The sequence below is a fragment of the Lutra lutra genome, chromosome 10 (genome assembly GCF_902655055.1).
Source record: "Lutra lutra chromosome 10, mLutLut1.2, whole genome shotgun sequence".
In the NCBI taxonomy this organism is placed as follows: domain Eukaryota; kingdom Metazoa; phylum Chordata; class Mammalia; order Carnivora; family Mustelidae; genus Lutra; species Lutra lutra.
Window position 1 is genome coordinate 58,372,319 of NC_062287.1, and position 20,471 is coordinate 58,392,789.

The 20,471-nt window shown below is 42.3% G+C and overlaps 1 protein-coding gene across 5 annotated transcripts in view; it reads left to right on the forward strand.

The window, feature by feature from the left end:
• Positions 1-20,471, forward strand: part of STIM1 (stromal interaction molecule 1) — a 203,856-nt gene that overhangs the window by 130,182 nt on the left and 53,203 nt on the right. For all 5 annotated transcript variants that reach the window (XM_047690777.1, XM_047690776.1, XM_047690778.1 and 2 more), the window contains exon 3: positions 15,344-15,458. In XM_047690777.1, the coding sequence (XP_047546733.1) occupies positions 15,344-15,458 (115 nt within the window). The remainder of the gene's footprint in view (positions 1-15,343; positions 15,459-20,471) is intronic.

Here is a 20,471-nt window from a genome sequence, read left to right on the forward strand (position 1 = left end):
TGTAGAGTCTACAAACTAAGAATGGCTTTTACATTTTTAAATAGTTGGGGGGAAAATGCAAAGAAGAGTTTTATGGCATGTGAAATTTCCACGAATTCAAATTTCAGTGTCCGTAAATACAAAGTTTGACTGGTGCAGAGCCACTCTTACTCATTTACATATTGTCCTTGGCTGTTCACACAAGAAGAGCAGAATTGAGTAGTTGTAACAGAGACTGTATGGTCTACCAAGCCTAAAATATTTACTGCCTGGTTCTTTATGGAAAAACATTTGCCTGGCCCCTGGTCTAACCCATCATTTTTTTAAAAAACAGCTTTATTGAGATAAAATACACTTACCATATAATTAAACCCCTTTAAAGCATATAATTCAGTGGTTATGAGTATATTCACAGATATGTGCAGCCATTACCATAGTTAATTTTAGAAACTTTTCATCACCTCAAAGAGAAACCCTATACACATTGGCTATTGTTCCCCTATCTGCCTCTTCCTCACAGCCCTGAACAACTGCTAATTTATTTTCTGTATTTATAGATTTGCCTTTACTGGACACTTCCTACAAATGGAATCATATAATATGTGGTCCTTTTTTAAAAAGATTTTTTAAAAATTTTATTTATTTGACAGCACAAGTAGGCAGAGCGCCAGGTAGAGTGGCAGGCAGAGGGACAGGGAGAAGCAGGCTCCCCACTGAGTAGAGAGCCCAATGCAATGGGTCGTGGACCCTTGGGTCATGCCCTGAGCTGAGGGCAGATCCCCAGTATGTGGTCCTTTCTGACTGGCATATTTCACCTAGCATACGATTTTCAAGGTTCATCCATGTGGTAGCATGTGTCAGAACTTCACTCCATTTTATGGCTGAAGACTGTTCTATTGTATGAACACACTACCTTTTGCTTTTTCCTCTCCTCAGTTGATGGGCATTTAGTATGTTTTTACCTTTGGGCTGTTATGAATAATGCTGCTGTATATGGATATGTACAAGTTTTTGTGGACATACATTTTTACTTCTCTTGGGTATATACCTTGGAGTGTCATTACGGGGTCATATGGTCACTGTGTTTACCTGTTTGCGGAACTGTCAGACTATTCTCCAAAGTGGCTGACCCATTTTGCATTTGTGCGGGCAATGAATGAGTATTCCAATTTCTCCAAATCCTCACCAGCACTTGTTATTATCTGATTTTTTTTTTTTAAATCACAGTCATCCTTGTGGATGTGAAATAATATTTCATTATGGTTTTGATTTGCATGACTAATGATGTCAAACATTTTTTCATGTGGTTATTGACTATTTGTTTATCTTCTTTGGAGAAATGCTTTATTCATATCCTTTGCCTGTTTTTTATTCATATTCATTTTCATTCATATGTTTTTATTCATACCCTTTGCCTTTTGCCTGTTTTTTAAGTTGGGCTGTTTGTCTTTTTACCATCAAGTTGTTAAAGTTCTTCATATATCTTAGATACAAGTCCCTTATCAGGTATGTCAGTTGCAAATATTTTCTCCCATTCTGTAGGTTCACCTCTCACTTTTTTGATAGTGACCTCTGAAGCACAGAAGTTTTTGATTTTGATAAAGTCCAGTTTATTTATATTTGTTGCTCCTCAGGCTTTTGATGTCCTATCTAAGAATTCATTGTCAAATCCAACATCATGGAGATTTACCCTTGTGTTTTCTTCTAAAAATCTTAAAGACATCTGAAGCTTAATATACTTCACATGGATTCTAAGTACCACCTCATCTAAAACCTGCTCTACTCGCAGGCTTCCTCATCTCGGTTGAAGGCAACTCCATTGTTTCAGTTGCCTGGCCCTGAAATACTCTGAATCATTCATATTTCCTTTCATACCCACACCCACTGATAAATCCAGTGGGTTTTACCTTCAAAACATGCCCCAGATCTGATCATTTCACACAGATTACAGATCACTGTGTCTACAGTCCGTTTTCAGTGTAGTAACTAGAGAGTTTTACAGGAAAAAATGCAAACCAGATCATTTCACCCCTCTGCTCAAAATCCTGTAATAGCTTCATTTTTCTTTTAGGGCAAAAGCCAGAGTGACCAAAAGAGTCAGGAAAGCCCTATGTGGTCTAGCTTCACCTTATCATTACAGTTTCCCTATGGATTATAGATCATAAGTCTCCCTGGGTCTTTCACTCCAGTCACACTGCTTGCTGTTCTGCAAACACATCTTGTTGTTTCTGCCTTTGGGCCATGGTTCTAGCTCTTACCTCTGCCTAGGATAGTCTTCTTCCAGATATCTGTTTTGATAATTCCCACATGTTTGCAAATATTTTTTCTTTTCTCAAACTTCTCTTAATCGATGAGACCTTTCCCAGACCACCCTATTTAGTAATGAATTCTGCTAACTCTACCCCATTTCTGGCACAGACCTTCATTACATATCACTTCTTTTTAATTTGTTTTACTCTTAAGGACTCAGTCACCTTCTGGATTCTGTCATTTAATCATTGATTATTATTTATTGTCTAGAATATGAGGTTCATGAGGGCAGGAGATCTGTTTTATTCAGATCCTAAATCCCTGCTAAATCTCTAGCCGCCTAGGATAGTACCTGGCTCAGTATTGACATTCAGTAAATACTGTTAAGTGAATGAGTGAATCTTATTTTAAAAGGAGCAGATATATTTTTTCATGTGGATTCAAATGACTATCTAGGGTCATTTACCAGCCTTGAGAACTCCCTTTAGTGTTTTTTGTAAGGTGTGTCAGCTAGCAATGAATTTTATCAGTGTTTATCTAGAAGTATCTTTATTTTGCCTTCATGTTTGAAAGATAGTTTCGCTGGATATAAGATTCGTGGTTGACAGTTCTTTCTTTTAGCACTTTGAACATGTCCTCTCCCTGCTGTTTGGCATCCACTGTTTTTGATGAGAGGTTACCTGTTTTAATTTTATTGAGTTTACTTTTTTTTTTTAAGATTTTTAAAAATAGATTTTATTTATTTCATTGACACACACACACACACACACACACACACACAGATCACAAGTAGGCAGAGAGGCAGGCAGAGAGAGGGGGAAGCAGGCTCCCCACCGAGCAGAGAGCCCGATGTGGGACTCTATCCCAGGACCCTGAGATCATGACCTGAGCTAAAGGCAGAGAGTTAACCCACTTAGCTACTCAGGCGCCCCTGAGTTTCCTTTTTTTGTGACAAATCATTTTTCTCTTGTTGCTTTCAAGATTTTCTTCTTGCTTTTGTCTTTCAGTATTTTCTTTTTTGAAGATTTTATTTATTTGAGAGACAGAATGAGAGAGGGAGAGAGAGAGCATGAGAGGGAGGAGGGTCAGAGGGAGAAGCAGACTCTCTGCTGAGCAGGGAGCCCAATGCAGGACTCAATCCTGGGACTCCAGGATCATGACCTGAGCCTAAGGCAGTCCCTTAACCAACTGAGCCATCCAGGCACCCCTGGCTTTCAGTATTTTCTATGATGTGCCTCTGGATCCATTTGCATTTATCCTATCCTCTTTGAAGTCTGTTGAGCTTTCTGAATAATATTTTTCAATAAAGTTGTGAATTTCCCAGCCAGTGTTTCTTTGAATATCTTTTTCTGCTTCTTTCTCTTTATAGTCTTCTTTTGATTCCCCCATTATACCTATGTGTTAATAGTATGGCACATTTCTCTGAGACAATTCATTTCCTTCATTCTTTTTTCTCTCTTTTAGATTGTGTAATTTCTTTCAGTCTCTCTTCAGGTTTTCAATTTTTTTTTTTTTAAGATTTTATTTATTTATTTGACAGACAGAGATCACAAGTAGGTAGTGAGGCAGGCAGAGAGAGAGAGAAAAGAGGAAGCAGGCTCCCTGGGGAGCAGACAGCCCAATGTGGGACTCGATCCCAGGACTCTGGGATCATGACCTGAGCCGAAGGCAGAGGCTTTAACCCACTGAGCCACCCAGGCGCCCCGAGGTTTGTCAATTCTGTCTTCTGCTGGTTCAGCTCTCTTGTTTGAGCCCCTGACCTATACTTTCTTCTTAGTTATTGTACTTTTCAACTTCACAAAATCCATGTGGTTCTTTTTGGTAATTTATATTTATTGACATTTTTTACTTGATGTGACTTTGTCATCACACATTCCTTTAGTATTCAAACATATATGTAATGTCTTTAATCGATAAGTCTTTTTCTGTTAAATCTGATATTTGATTACTCTCATGGTTTCCTTTGCTTGTGTTTTTTTCTGGTATATGGGTCATATTTGCCTCTTAATCTGTATGTCTTGTATATTTTTATTGGGAACTGGATGTTTCTGATAGTATATTGTAGCAACTCTAGGTACTGGTTCAACCCCCTCTGCTGCTTATTGTTTGCTTGTTTATTTGCTTGGTGGCTGGCAAGATCTTATTTGTGGTCCATTCCCTCCCACCCACTCCCTTCAGTGTGAAGCCTCTCCTGTTGCTCCTCAGAGGGTAAAGCTTTGGATATGTCCATAGTCACTTTTGGATGACAGTGGTTTGGGTAGGATACTCATTGACTCTCTTTTCCTGGCCACATTTAGCTGTTAAGTTTAGTTGTTTTCTGATTATTGTTTTCAACAGTGTTCTACAGATAGATCCAATCATATTGGGTCTCCTCTGAAAGGATAGTTCCTGAGATAAGTGTTTGAGATTTGTTGTTACCCCAGGAGGACTCTTCCCAGCTCATTCTCCTGTTCTTACCAACAAATTCTCCAGCCTACAGTTAGCTTTTATCTCTAATGAATCTACCAGTCTCCTCCTAGATGCCTTTTACCACTACCTTTACTATTTTTGAGAATGCCCTTGGTCTTGAACTCCTTCACATTCTGTTGCAAATAAAATAATTTCCTTTAGGAAGAGGTTTGAAACTCTTTGTAAAGCCTGCTCTCCACCCCAGGCAAAATCTCTGAGCCATGGTTCTGGAGCTGGAGGTGGGGATAATGGTGTGCTTCTCTTTGAGTGATATACCCCACTTTAGGAGCTGAGCACTCAGTGGTGGCACGGTAGAAGCTTCGGCTGTCTTGGCTTGCCTCTCCCAGAGTATATTTGCTGTCTTATAAGCCAGGGCAATGGCATTCAGGGCCTCAGGATCCTCAGTGGCTTTGCATCCAAGGTGAAGTCCCTGCTTCATAAGTGGGGGCTGGGTAGAAGTAGGGAGGCCCGCTTCTTGGCTAGACTCACCTAGAACTTAGCCTAAGTAACAGTAACTGGAGGCAGAATGAGAAATGGAGGTATACTGCTCCTCTCACACAGATAGCCCTTGAGCTGGGAGCGTGGGGTCAGAGAACCCTGTGTTCTTGGCGGCCCTAGTCTGGAGTGGAGTTCCTGTCTTACCGATTTGGAAGTGGGGAGAGAGAGAGGAAGCAGATATTAATTCAGGTTCTACAGACTCTCACAGTTCTTACTGAGTTTTAGTAGATATTCTTAAGCAGATGTTTCTTCATTTGCTGTATGCTTTAGGACCATTTCCAGAAACTTTAAACAGTTGTTTTAAAAATTTTTTTTGTCAGTTTCACTGGATAGTGGGTCCATGGAGCTTCTCATGCTATCAAGCCAGAAGTCCCCGCTGATTCATCAATTTTTGAAAACATCCTTACCCACAATACATTCTGTGCAGTGCTGTGTATTCATTCTCTGGAAGATGTGGCAGTATTGACCCCAATTAAGAAGATGATCCCTTCTCTCTAGAGGAATAGTTTTAAATTAGTGACCTATTTCTATCTTCTTTTTCATGAGACAAAGATTCCCTAGCCAGTAGTACTTGGCTAGCTTATATACTTTGGTCCTTAAAATTTACAAGACAAGGGGTGCCTGGGTGGCTCAGTAGGTTAAAGCCTCTGCCTTTGGCTCAGGTCATGATCCCAGGGTCCTGGGATGGAGCCCTGCATCGGGCTCTCTGCTCAGCGGGGGGCCTGCTTCCTCCTCTCTCTCTGCCTGCCTCTCTGCCTACTTGAGATCTCTATCTGTCAAATAAATAAATAAAATCTTTAAAAAATGTTTATTAAAAAAAAATTTACAAGACAAGAGATGTCAGCGTTTCCCAGTCTTTGCCATTCTGGCCAGGTGCCTAGAAGGCTGGAACTTGAGATGCTACCTTTAGGATTTAATCTCTCTCATGTGCCCTGTTGGTCTCACGACATCAGGGATGATTCCATGACAAGGACTGGACCTCAGAAGGATCCTCTGTACCTGTGTATGTGCTGGGGACTGGGTGCTAAGTACTGGATATATGGGAGAAAAAGGGAAAGCGTAGTTGCTGCCTTGGAAGAAGTTCCTCTAGTGGTGGAAATAGCCATGTCAGTGGATGAGGATACTGCGGTAGGATGAGAGAATGCTGGGATGGAGTCATAGGAGAAGAACTTACCTGTTAGTTTTGCCCATGCACAGAGTTGCTGACATGTAATTTGGGTCTAAAGAGATGACTGGAATGACCGAGAGAAAAAGTAGAGTGTTTGGGTGAGGGAATAGCATATGCAAAGACATTAGACTGGTGAAGAGCTTGATGCTTTCAGAGACTTTCAAGTAATTCATTATCACAGGAGATGGGAGAAAGTGGCAGTTGATGTGACAAAGAAGTCAGGTAGGGTGTTGCATAAGGTTGTAGAATTTTGGTTTTAATTGGAGTTAACACTTTCAGAGTAAAAATCATAGAGGAGGATACAACAGACCTTCAAGGTCAGTAGATTACAAGTACCTTGTCTTAATTATCTCTATTGCTGATCTCTTGGCACATGGCCTTTATTTGGCAAGGACTTAGGAAATAACTACCTTTTACCTCCCCTGTGGGTCTTCTTTACATATGAGGGATCAGCATCACTGGGATAGTGAGCTCCAGGACTGCACATTCTTAATATCTTTATATTCTTCTTACAATACATTAAATATATTCATATTTAAGAGAACATCACTCACACACCGGGAGCTTATTTTGTGCCAGGCACTATTCTGAGTACTTCATGTGAATTAATTCATTTGTAATACCCTTAACATGAGGGTATTCTGAAGTTTTGTACTATGTTATCTCCATTTTACAAATGATGTGCATCGTACACTGAATGTAGGTGCTAGAACCGGGATTCGAATCCAGGCAGCCTGGCTCCAGAATCAGGCTCTAAGCCATCATGCTACACCAGATCCAAGCCAGTGTAACCCTCTGGCCCCTAGCTGAATATCTTTATTTTAGATTGGCTGACAGTTTGGGGACCTTTTCCTTCCTTTTGTGTAGGGGAGATAAGATGCATTGACTAGTTGTGGTAAGCTAGGCCCACTGCTGGGTGTTGTAGCATGAGAGACATTCATTCAGTTCTTTAATAACTACATACCCTGCTCTGTGCCAGGCCTGTGCTTGGAAGCGGGCTTATGGAGCTAAATTACTGATTCGTTTAGGTGTTCCAGAGAATTTGTAAGACACGGGTTAGAGATAATGACAAAATATAGTTTCTATATTTGAGTTGCTTAGAGATAGTAAGGGGGGGGTAATTCAATAGTAATTGTAGTGTAATGGGATAGGTACTGTCATAGATGTATGCCCTGAGAACTAAGAGAACAAATGGAATAGGGCAATTAACTTGCTTGGGAGAGGTCTGGAAAACTTCACAGAGGCAGTGACTTCTTCTCCAGCAGATAAAGAGAAGGAGAAAACATTTTAAATGGAGCACCTTGTATAAATGCTTAGAGGTATGATGAACATGGTTTGTTCAAGGAGCCTGAAGTGGCTTGATGTATCTAGAGCAAATGTTGGTGAACTTTTTTATTCTTTTTTCTTCTTTAAAAAAATTTTTTTTAAAGATTTTATTTATTTATTTGAGAGATAGAGAGAGAGAGAGACCTAGCACTAGTTGGGGGAGAGGCAGACAGAGGGGGAACCTGATGTGGGGCTCAATACCAGCCCTGGGATCATGGGATCAAGACCTGAACTAAAGGCAGATGCTTAATCCACTGAGTCACCCAGGTGCCCCATGGTCAATATTTTAGGCTTTGTTGGCCATATAGTCTCTGTCACAATAACTCAACTCTGCCTTTGTAACATGAAAGTAGCTATGGACAGTACCTAAACAAATGACTGTGACTGTGTTTCAGTAAAGCTTTATTTGTAAGAAGCAGCAGCAAGCTGGATTTGGTCCATGGCCATAGTTTCTTGACCCTTGGTCTGGACTCTGGGTGTCTGGTAAGGAGGGAGAACGGCTGCCTGGAAAGTTAGTCTATGACCAGATTGTAAAAGGCCTTGCATATAAGGTCAAGAAGCTAGGGTATTATTCTGTAGGTGATAAGGAGCCGTGAGAGTTTAAGTAGGTGCATTCGTGTAGTTTACAGATTTGTACTTTACAAAGGTCATTCTGGTGACTAATGTGGTAGATGGAATGGCAGAAGTGGGACTAGATGTACAGAGGTGAGTGAGAAATGACTGTCCTCTCGGCGCCCTCAGCAATAGCTTCTGATGTCACTGGGGACGGATACTTCCCCTATGAGACATCCAAGTCCCAGCACTTTGTACAAATGGCATTTAGAGCTATTGTAGCTAAAACATGGGTCCTTGTTAGATGTAGAAGGGGTAAACAAGAGTTGGGAAGCGTCTTAGATCTGGGACGTTTATCTTTTGTGTTCTAAATAGTGTGGAGGTATGAGGAAGGGACTGAGTGGGAGTGGGGGTGCTGTGGTTTGGTTTGGGAGACATGGAAGGTGAGCAGTTGGGAACACAGTTGGAAATGGGAGGAAGGAGTAATTTTCCAAGGAAACACCCAGGAGCTCTGCCTGGATCCCTGCACCCAGGGGCACTCTGCTCTTCCAGCTTTCAATCTGTGATTTCTGTTCACCGCTGAGGCTGGCTGTGCCTGTTTTGTTGAGGATTCTAGAGAGATGTTTCCTCTCTGTCTGTCCTCACCCACATCTCCTCACTACTGCTTCACTCGGGGTAGGGATGGGATTGCATTCTTTGCGCCACCACCAGGGAGATCACTTTTCTGAGCTCATAGAGCTAAATATACCTCGTGACAGCTGGTCCCTGCTCTTCAGAGAGCTACTGAGCTGTGGCTCTAGCCAGTGCTGCATTCCCCATGGTAAGGCAAGACTTTTAGGGAGCCTTCTCAGACCTTCCTGAGAGAAGAGCTACTACTTGCTCTTGAGTCTGAAATAGTAAATCTTTGTTGTAGGGGCTAAAAGTTGCCTCTTTGGTTTGGTTTGGGTTTTGCTTTTTGTTGCTTTTAAACTTTGTCTTCAGACCTTAGCTATTAGCTGGATGGGGGCAGTGTTCAGAGTGGTATATGGCAGTGCTTACCGCAGGCACCTTGGACATCAGAGTTCAAGTTTGGTACAGCATTCTTGTCTGTTGTCTTGATGGCTGGATCCCTGGGACCTCGATCAGAGCCTATATGGTTTGGCTGGGGAGATAGACCAAAACACTGGTGAGGGTCTACAAGGCGCAGAGGAGCCATCTTTGATGAAGAAGGTTTTTCTTTTGCTTTCACGTCCGTATCTCACCTGCCTGCCAATAATAACAACCGCTAACATTTGATTTGTGCTTTACAATGTAACAGAGTGCTTCTGTGGGCATCAGGCATCATGAGCTCTCTGCTCTCAGCCCAGAGAGCACATGGCTCTTCAGAAGGGGGCAGCTGATGACAGCTCTGGCACACTGTTGCCAGCTCCCTCTGCAAAGCCAGGAGTGGAGCCCTGGGGGTGGGGGTGGAGGCCCTCATGACCTCCATCAACACCCACTCCCCCACCTTCAAGCCGCTCCAGATGACAACATGGACATCATGTCCTTTGATATGGACTATTGATTTTTTTCTTAGCTTTAAGTAAAGTGTGAATAACAACATCTTCAGAAAATGATGCATTTTGAAGTTAATTTGTAATGGGCAACCTATATGAAAATAAGGAGTGGGGCGCCTTGGTGGCTCAGTGGGGTGGGCCTCAGGCCATGATCTCAGGGTCCTGGGATCGAGCCCCGCATCGGTCTCTCTGCTCAGCAGGGAGCCTGCTTCCCCACCTCTCTCTGCCTGCCTTTCTGCCTACTTGTGATCTCTCTCTCTCTCTGTCAAATAAATAAATAAATAATCTTTAAAAAAAAAACAAAAAAGAAAGAAAGAAAAAGAAAATAAGGAGCTTTCCATGCTGAGGCCAGCTGTTGACAAGTTCCTGAGCCACCATTTCTTTTCCGATCAAGTTGCAGCCCTTAAGCCCTTAAGATCCAGGAGTTCAGGGCGCCTGGGTGGCTCAGTGGGTTAAGCCGCTGCCTTCGGCTCAGGTCATGATCTCAGGGTCCTGGGATCGAGTCCCGCATCGGGCTCTCTGCTCAGCAGGGAGCCTGCTTCCCTCTCTCTCTCTCTCTCTGCCTGCCTCTCTGTCTACTTGTGATCTCTCTCTGTCAAATAAATAAATAAAATCTTAAAAAAAAAAAAAGATCCAGGAGTTCAGTGTCTAGATATTTAGATTAAAAAAAATAATAATAGCCTGCGGATGCCTGGCTGGCTCAGTCAGTGGAGCATGGGACTCTTTTTTTTTTTTTTTTTTAAGATTTTATTTATTTATTTGACAGAGATCACAAGTAGACAGAGAGGCAGGCAGAGAGAGGAGGAAGCAGGCTCCTGGCTGAGCAGAGAGTCCGATGTGGGGCTCGATCCCAGGACCCCGGGATCATGACCTGAGCCGAAGGCAGAGGCTTTAACCCACTGAGCCACCCAGGCGCCCCAGCATGGGACTCTTGATCTCAGGGTTGTGAGTTCATGCCCCATGTTGTGTGTAGAGATTACTTTAAAAAAAAAGAATCTTAAAAAAAAAAAAAGATAACCTGAAAAGATGGATTTTCTTGGTATGAAACCTGATTTTTTTTTTTAAAGATTTTATTTATTTATCTGACAGAGAGAGATCACAAGCAGTCAGAGAGACAGAGAGAGAGGAGGAAGCAGGCTCCCCGCTGAGCATAGAGAGAGGAGGAAGCAGGCTCTCTGCTGAGCAGAGAGCCCCATGCGGGGCTCGATCCCAGGATCCCGAGATCATGACCCGAGCTGAAGGCAGCTGCTTAACCCACTGAGCCACCCAGGCGCCCCGAAACCTGATTTTTTTAAAAGATTTTATTTATTTATTAATGAGAGAGAGACAGCATGAGGAGAGAGGTCAGCAAGAGAAGCAGACTCCCTGCTGAGCAGGGAGCCTGATGTGGGACTTGATCCTGGGACTCCAGGATCATGACCTGAGCCAAAGGCAGTCCCTTAACCAACTGAGCCACCCAGGCGCCCCGAAATCTGATTTTTAAATATGGGTTAAATTTAGAAAATGCTCTATGGGCCCTTAAAAGATAGGTGCAAAGGTAGCTTGTGACTTCTACAAGCATGTCTCATTTATTCCTTAGCACACTTAGATGAGAGGGACGCCTAGTTCTTGTTCTGAGAGGGAAACTGGGTCAGAGAGGCCGAATCACTTGCCAAAAAGTCACACAGGAAGGAAGGGGTCTGTTTCTGTAAGTTGTGCACCCTTTCTATTTATAGTGTACTGCTTCTCATCCTCTTAAGGTCTGATTGATGCATCCCACTTCTTTGTCCTCTAACGAGGTTCCCCTCAGCTTCAGGCCCTTCCTTCAGGTGTAGCTTCTGTCAGCCCACATTCTTCATTTGGCACCATCTTCTCGCTGGCCTTGTTTTCTGCTCCCACTCCTCCTTTGTGGTGCCGATGGAGCCTGTGCATGAGCCCTGTGTAGGTCCTCCTTGTACTCTCTTCCCATGAGTTTCTCTGCTCTCCCTGTACCTCAGTGATCAGACTTGGCTATGAAAAGCAGTCTATTTCTTATTGGTTCCCGATAAGCAGCTGGTATGTGTTGTCAGATAGTTTCCTAAAGTTAGCTGGGAATGGCAGAAAAATCCCCTTTCTTGGAGATTTTGGCATTTCTGCTCCTGAGGCCTGCATGTCATGTGTGTTTCTCTAGTCTTAGGTTAAGAGGGTCTGGGTTAGAGCCTAAGAGGACCAACACAGGGTATACCTATATCTGTAATCGGAGGGTTACAGGTTTGATCTCTTTAAAATACTTGTAAATCCCAACAACTTTCCATTACGTCCACACTACTACCTCATTTCGAGCTGTATTATTGTAATAGCTACCAAACTGTTTTCCTTGCATCCGCCCTTGTCCTCCTATAGGCTGCTCCCCCACACAGTATTTACAACAGTCTTTCATTTATTTTATTTTATTTTTAAAATTATGTTCAATTAGCAACATATAGTACATGATTAGTTTTTGATGTAGTGTTCAATGATTCATTAGTCGCATATAAAACCCAGTACTCCTTACCACATGTGCCCTCATTAATACCCATTAGAACAGTCTTTAAAAAATATATAAATGTAGGGGCACCTGGGTGTTGCAGTTGATTAAGCATTGGACTCTTGGTTTCAGCTCAGATGGTGATCTCATGGTTGTGGGAGCAAGCCCCAAGTCAGGCTCCATGCTCAGCAGATAGTCTGCTTGAGATTCTCTCTCTCCCTCCGCCCCCGAGCCCCCACCCCCGCCCCAGCTCATGCTCTCTCTCTGAAATAAAGAAATAAATTTTAAAATGTATATATAAATGTGATCACGTTGCATCTCTGTTCAAATTCCTCCAATAGCTTCCCTCTCAGAGTCAAAGTCCAAGTCCTTATAATGGCCTACATAGGTGCTAAGGATCTGGACCTCTGGTGCTTCCCTAGTTCATCTCCCACTAGTCACCACCTCTCATTTCTCTTCAGCCACACTGGCCCCTTGCTATTCCTTGAACATATGGAGCATGTTCTTGCCTCAGGGCCTTTGCATATGCCATTCCTTGTGCTTTGGATAGTCTCCCAGTTATTCTGCTTGCCTTTCTCCAACATCTCCTTCAGATATATGCTTGAAAGTTATCTTCTTTTTTTTTTTAAGATTTTATTTATTTATTTGACAGACAGAGGCACAGCTAGAGAGGGAACACAAGCAGGGAAAGTGGGAGAGGGAGAAACAGGCTTCCTGCTAAGTGGGGAACCTGATGTGGGACTCGATCCCAGGACCCTGGGGTCATGACCTGAGGCAAAGGCAGACACTTAATGACTAAGCCACCCGGTGTCCCTGAAAGTTACCTTCTTAATGAGACCTTCTGTGACTCCTCTAAAATGACAGACCATGAATACCACTACTCTGCATTCCCTATTCCTTTTTTTTTGTTTTATAGGAATTATATAAGGGGATGTTAGCTCAATGACAATAAAGATTTGTGTCTGTTTTGTTTATTACTTACTGTATTTCTAGTGCCTGGAACTATGCCTGGTATTTAGAAATCTTATGTCTGCTGACTAAATGAATGAATGAATTCCTGTCCCCAGACTGGCCGTGTCAGACTGCTTGTGACTGTGTCTTCCCTGAAATGTCCCAGTGTCTGCTGTCTAAGGTCTAGTGTTCTCATCACTTAGGTGTCCAGTGAGAACAATCAGACTCTCAACAATTTAATAGAATTGTCCTAAAATTAATTTTGAAAAATAAGCAGCTGAGATTGACAAGAAGTATTCTGAAATATAAGAGCTATGGGAAGAGGAGGTCTAGGCCTTAGAAATTATTATTGAAGTATAAAATAAGATGAAAGAGATAATAAAATAGTCAACAACTAGTATAAAAATAGAAATATCATTTAGTGCAAAAGAATGCAGAGCCTAGAAATATACCTTGAGTATACATAAGGACTTAATTTATTACTAAATGGCATTTTTCAAAACGAATAAAAGATAATTTAATGAATGGGGTTGGGATAACAAGGTGGCGACTTGGGAAAAAAATGTTAAAATTCACAACTTATAGCATAAAATGAATCAAAGGTCAGATGGCCTAAAAAGCTGACTATTCAAAAAATCAAAAAATACTTTCATTAGTTTAGTTTTTCTAAGAATTGACAAAATCTTTTTGTTCAGGGGTCTTTATCACATCACTTGTGTAATTGTTATTCAAAATAAATTCTCTCGGATGCCTGGGTGGCTCATTGGGTTAAGCGGCTGCTTTTGGCTCAGGTCATGATCCCAGGGTCCTGGGATCAAGCCCTGCATCGGGCTCCCTGCTCAGCGGAGAACCTGCTTCTCCCTCTCCCTCTGCCTGATGCTCTGCCTCCTTGTGCAAGCGTGTGCTGTCTCCCTCCCTCTCTCTCTCAAATAAATAAATGAAATCTTTAAAAAATTTTTCCTAAAAGCTTTGATTTCTTTTGCTTCTTTCTTGTAAGAGTGTATTATGAAAAGAAATACCAATAATTAAAGGACAGCACCTACAGTGCTGGGGGAAAATTTGGACAATAAAGTCAGAAATCTTGGGTTGGAATACAGATCTATCACTTATCAGCTGTAACCTTGAGCAAATGTTTGAGTTATCTAATGCCATATAACCAACTTCCCCAAAAGTCAGTGGCTTTAAACAGCAGCAACATTTATTTTGTTATTTACCTATAGTCGGGTCATGGCTCAGCAGGGACAGCTCATCTGTGTCCACTTGGGTTCAGATGCAGTGACTCAAAAGCGGGGGGCAGGAATCACCTGAAGTCTCAGTCACTCAGATGTCTGATCCCTGGGCTGGGGAGACATCTCTCTGTGTTTCTAGTATAGTCTTTCTGCATGGTCTCTCCAGAGTGGTGGCTTTTGGGTAGCCCGGCTTTGTATATAGTTGTTGGCTCAGGGCTCTCAAGGCATGTGTCCCAAAAGGGAGAGAGCCAGGTGGACTCTGTATTGCCTTTTCTCACCTTGGAAGTCACTCGACATCACTGCTGCCACATTCTGTTTGTTAGAAGATGAGTCACTCATGTCAGCCTATATTCAGGGAGAGGGGAATTCACCTTTGGTGGGAGGATTGTCATAGAATTGTGGACATGTTTTAAAACCATCATAAATAATTTAATCTCTATAAATTTAATGTGATTTGGGGCAAGTTGCATTATCTTAGAGTTATTACTGTTCATGTTTGTAAAATAGGTGTGATAATTCATTGGTTATAGAGGATTTGATGAAAAATATTGTAGAATTTCTTGGAATATTGCTTAGTGTATAAACAAGTGATCACAAATTGTTAATTCTTTTTCCCTATCCTTCTTCCTTCTTCTAACTTATGGAATTCCGGTTAACTATCAGTATCTTTCTTTCCATAATTACAAAAATATGAGAAAGGACTCTCTTACTCATTTTTGTTCAAGTGAGACATACAACAAAGAAGAAGAGGCAGTGTAGTTGTCAACTAGGACATAGGCACATGGAAGGACAGATGAGTGACGTGGTACACGTGTACATTGGGTGGATGGAATGTGTTGTGGAAAGCTGGATGGCCTGCTTGGAGATCTCTGTGGGCTGGCTCCTAGGTATCTCTTGTGACTTGTGTGCTTTTCCCTTGCAGTTCCTGAGGGAAGACCTCAATTACCATGACCCGACAGTGAAACACAGCACCTTCCATGGTGAGGATAAGCTCATCAGTGTGGAGGACCTGTGGAAAGCATGGAAGTCTTCAGAAGGTAATAGGCAGCTTGGTTGTCAGTCTTTGTTGCTGGAAAGGTTTAGAGAAGACAGAAGAAGATGGGCAGGGACTTGGCTTTAAAAGTATATGAGGATAAAATGCTTTGTAAGAGCAAGTTATTAAAATGGTTCTACATATAGTCACTGAATAAAGACTGAATCTAATCCTCGGGCTGGGAGTGGGGGAAGGTGCTCCAGAGTTGGAGCTGCTCTTCGTTGGAATTTTAATTGAATTCCATTGGCTTCCCACCTGCCTTCTCACCACCGACCCCACTTTCTGCTCTTCTCCAGAGATAGGGAGCTTGCTGGCTTTTTGAGGAAGCCCCTTCCTTTATAGCTCCCCACTTGGTCTCACCTTAGTCTCTGCTGAGAGTTAGATGATTCAAAGATTGGCTGGAAGTAAGATGCATTCTCCCCCTGAGTCCTCTCTTTTCCTGGTTGTTTGAAGGAAACATGTTTTCTCAGTCTCCTCCTTGTCTTGGTTTCCTACCTGTGAACACTTTTGTTACTGTCTTAGATCATAGCTCCTAGAGTTGGACACAGACCTGCAGGGCTGGTTTGACCAGCTCAGAGTTGAGCAGGACTTTGAACTTCTTAGTTCTGGAGCCTGTATGCATCTTGTCAGTGCAGCGTGATTAGCTCCTGGAGCCTTCAACCGTCATGTCGTTCTGTGGACTCCTGTTGAACTCATTAAATAAAAACTTTAGTTATTTCTTATGCAGAAAACTGTTAAGCTAGGACTACCATTTTTTTTCCCCCTGAAGCATTTGCTTCAGAGCTCTGAGTGAAAGAGCATATCTAATTGTGTGAAGCTTGACAGAGAAGGGAAAAGCAGGGTTTTAGTCTCCTCTCCATCTTGTCTGTGGTTAGAGTGTCCTTTGATACTAACAAGATTGGAAGCAGTTTCTTCGCAGGGTCTCATAGGGAGGTCTTGAGGCTAAGGAGGGTTAAACGTAAGTGACCACCAGGGCCCCTGCTTTTGTAGGTGAGGAGCCTTTGGCTCAGATTTATAAAGTGATTGTTTGTTGTCATGTACTTAGTAGATAGCAGAGCCAGGACTTAGACCTGGACCTTCCTGTCCCTGGGTCAGTGCTTTCTATGCCATCCTGGTTGGAAGTACTGGTCTGGTGGTAGAGAAACCCAATTTTGGTAGGAAATGAGGCCGTTTCTATTTTTGTTTTAATCTTACCTAGGATTATAGAATTTTAGATCTGGAAGGGATCATGTATAATGTAGGTGGGAAACAAGAGATTATCAATTTAAAAGAAGTGTAAGTTAGCTATATAGACAGCTTTCTGGAAATCTTTAGGAGCTGAGTTCCTTGTGGGGGCTTTGTTTAATAGCTCCTGAGCAGCTCTGGCTGTGTACTGATGCAAGATCAACCAGTGAAATGATTTTTGGAATTACACCGGCACTGCCAGGAAAAATCTTCTATTAGTTCTGTTTAATTTTAGTTTTCTTCTTTTTTCTGTAACTACATGAGGACATGGCGCCTGGGTTTGAAAAGTGGGTTTCATTAAGTGGGAATTTGGAATGACAGGGAAAGCATTCCTGGCTTTCTCTGTAAACTCCACAGAAGTAGCTGGTAAGGGAAAGTGACCAAGAGAGGGCAGAAACAGGGAAGAAATCATAAGACTAAAATGCAGCCAAGACAATTTTTTGGTAAGAACTTTATTCCTGGATTCAGCAACTATTTGGAACACTTCCAGATATGTTCTAAATGACAGGAAGATGAAAGACAATGGAGTGAGTTTTGAAGGGTTGGTTCCCATTACTGAGGAGCAGAGAAACATTCCAGTGTGCTGGGAGGTAGCTCATAGCTAAGCTGCAAGGTGACATGTATGTTTTAGGATCGCTCATCATGTACCATGCCTGGTATGTGCCATGCCAAGCTAAAAGGTAGAATCTTCGTGTGGACTATTCCTCGGACAGTTTGCTTCATTATTTAGAACAAGGCCCCTAATCTCTGGAGTGATGATTTCCAGAGCCGCAAAAAGCACGTGATCTTCTGGCGCTGGCACAAGCCGGTTGGCCTGAGTCCTGCTGGAGGAGATAGATATCAGCAGTGTTCATTTGTGTGCAGAACATTCGCCGACTAGTGCCAGTACCATCTACATGATTAGTGTTGTTAACATTTTCTGACTGATGGTGGGAGCCAGTGTTTTCTCAGTGTTATTTAGATTTTAACAGAAAAGCCTGATAATTGCTACATTAGCCAGTTCTAGACTTCAGTAATAAAAACAACGAGAACTAAAAAGCAACTTTAATATTTATATAGTATTTGATATATGCTAGCCACTGTTCTGAGTGATTTGTATAGATTAACTCATTCGTTTTACACAAAAACCCTCTGAAGTAGAAATACTATGGTTGCCTCCATTTACAGATGAGGAATATGAATCAAAGAGAGTGTGTAATGAAATAATGCAATATGATTCTGTCACTGAATATCCAGTCAGTGCACACTTCACAGGTTAAGGGCATAGTCCCCAAGAGGACTGCTCTCACTTTAGCCACCAAGCAGCCATAAACTCTGGGTGTTTCCAGCCACCTGTGCTCTGACCGACTGGCTATAAATCATGGGTTCCCACTACCCCTCTGGTTTGATAAATTTGCTAAATGACTCGCAGAACTCAGGAAAGTGCTGTATTTATGATTACAATTTTATTATAATGGATAAGAGTTAGGGCCAACGCCAACCAAACGACGAGAACAGTAGGGCGAGGCTGGGAGGGTCCTGAATTTGGAGCTTCTGTCTCTTCCCCTAGCATCAGGACCTATCGCCCTCCCACCCAGCACATTAAGCACGAATGTGTTTGCCGAACAGAAAGCTCATCTGAGCCTCAGTGTCCAGAGCTTTTATGGAGGTCCTATTACATATACATGATTGATTGCATCACTGGCTCCATGAAGGGCCTCAGTCTGCACCCCTTTTTCCTTTCTGAAGTTTGGGCTACTATCTCCTGCCCCAAAGCCCCAATCCACTAGTCACCTCATTGGTCTTCCTGGTTACTGACCGCCCCCCCCCCCCTTGCAGAGTCATCTCATTAGCTCAAACTCAGGTGTGATCCAAGGGCGGCACCATGAATAACGGAGGGATTCTTATCACCACGGAAATTGATGTGAAGACAAAGACCACCAAGTTCTTTGTTACACAAAATTAAGTAAGAAAGAGTTGAACAAACTGGGCTGGGGAAGGATCAAGAGCAAGGGTAACTCCAGGGGTCCCAGTAGCAGGAGCTAGGGGATTGGCCTTTTCTAATTGGCTACTTTTAGATGTCTCTGCTTCATTCATTTGTCTTCTAAGTATTTTTGCTCAATGGTCAGATGTGGCAGAGGGAGAATCAGATTGGAAAAGTCTGGATGACAGACTTATGTGGGGTAGTAGTAGTGGAAGAATATGTATGGGCTGGGAAGGGGTGCGGCAATTTCCAATCCCTCTAAGACCCTGTGGAGAGGCGGGCGGTGGGGGGCGGGGGAAGGTGGCAGTTCTTTAAAGGAAGGGAGGTCAGGTAGATTTTGTAGAATCTTTGAGAAACCGAATTATTGTTTGCGTATTTGAGCCAGTAGAACCAGTAACAGTGCCATTAGAGGGATGGTGGGAGGCACTGACCTAAGAAGATTCTCCTCTAAAACACAGTTTCCATTCCTCTAAACAAAGTGCATCATTACTATTTTTTCTCCCCTTTCCTGGACATGAGATTTCAAAAGATGCTATCAGCCAAACAAAGTAATAATTTCTTTCCCCATTTGTGTGGATCAAAGATGTCTTAAATTATCAACTTTGATTCTAACTAAATAATATGATTCCAGTGAAAAGCAAAAGAACCCAGTATTCTAGTGTGACTTTGAACTTTGCCTTTAGAAAATATTCTTTTCTACTGGGAATATTTGGAAATAATTCCAAGTAGTAATTTGGAAATAATGACATAAACTCAACAGATCTCCAGTTCTGTCTGTACTATTCTTTGTAGGATGGGATTTTCATAGGAGGCACCTGGAACAGTACTGGTAAACCAGGAGGCTTTTAGAGAGAAACCCAGCAGAGCTGGCCTTTCTGTGTGACATACCAAGGGCGGGGGGCGGCAGGTGGCATCGGACTTCTGTCTGAACCATTTCAGAAGTCAGATCAGTATAAAAGAGTAGGCATCCCCTTTTTGCTTTTACATGAACCCAGGGAGAAAGGTGTTTATCCTGTGGTTTTAGCTACATAAAATTACTTTGCTAAGAGAATCTTTAAGTCATTGAGTTAAATACCTCAGCCATCGTTGCTACATTTTTGGGGTGGAAGATACAATTGACTTTTCTTTCTCTTGGATTCTTTTATTTTTTTTTTAATTTTTAATTTTTAAATTTATTTGACAGAGATCACAAGTAGGCAGAGAGGCAGGCAGAGAGAGAGAGGGGAAGCAGGCTCCTCGCTGAGCAGAGAGCCCTATGTGGGGCTTGATCCCAGGACCCTGGGATCAGGTCAGTTCAGGACCTGAACTGAAGACAGAGGCTTTAACCATGAGCCACCCAGGCGCCCCATCTCTTGGATTCTTTTAGATACTTTTTTTCCAATAACAAAAAACCCCCCACTAGGCATAATGCGGTGATTTGACACTGCAGTCATTTTCGGTTTATATTAAATAGCTACCTGAAGTTCTTACTTGTCTCCACATTTAATAACGGAAACTGAGCATCTCTCACCTATTTCTGTCACCAAGTCCCGAGGATTCTGCCTCTCTTCTATATTTTATGTGCATCTCCTATGATGCTGCCTTAGCTCAACTTCATCTTTTTGAAAGATTTATTCAGTTATAATTGATAATACAATCAGGGTAAATATTGAAAGTGTATGCAATTTTTTTTTGAGTTTTGACACATGTATGCAAATGGATATCCTTTATGAGACAGACGTTTTGCAAAGATTTTTCTCCCAGCCTGTGGCTTATCTTTCTGTTGAAGAATGGTAAGTTTTGGGGCGCCTGGGTGGCTCAGTGGGTTAAAGCCTCTGCCTTCAGCTCAGG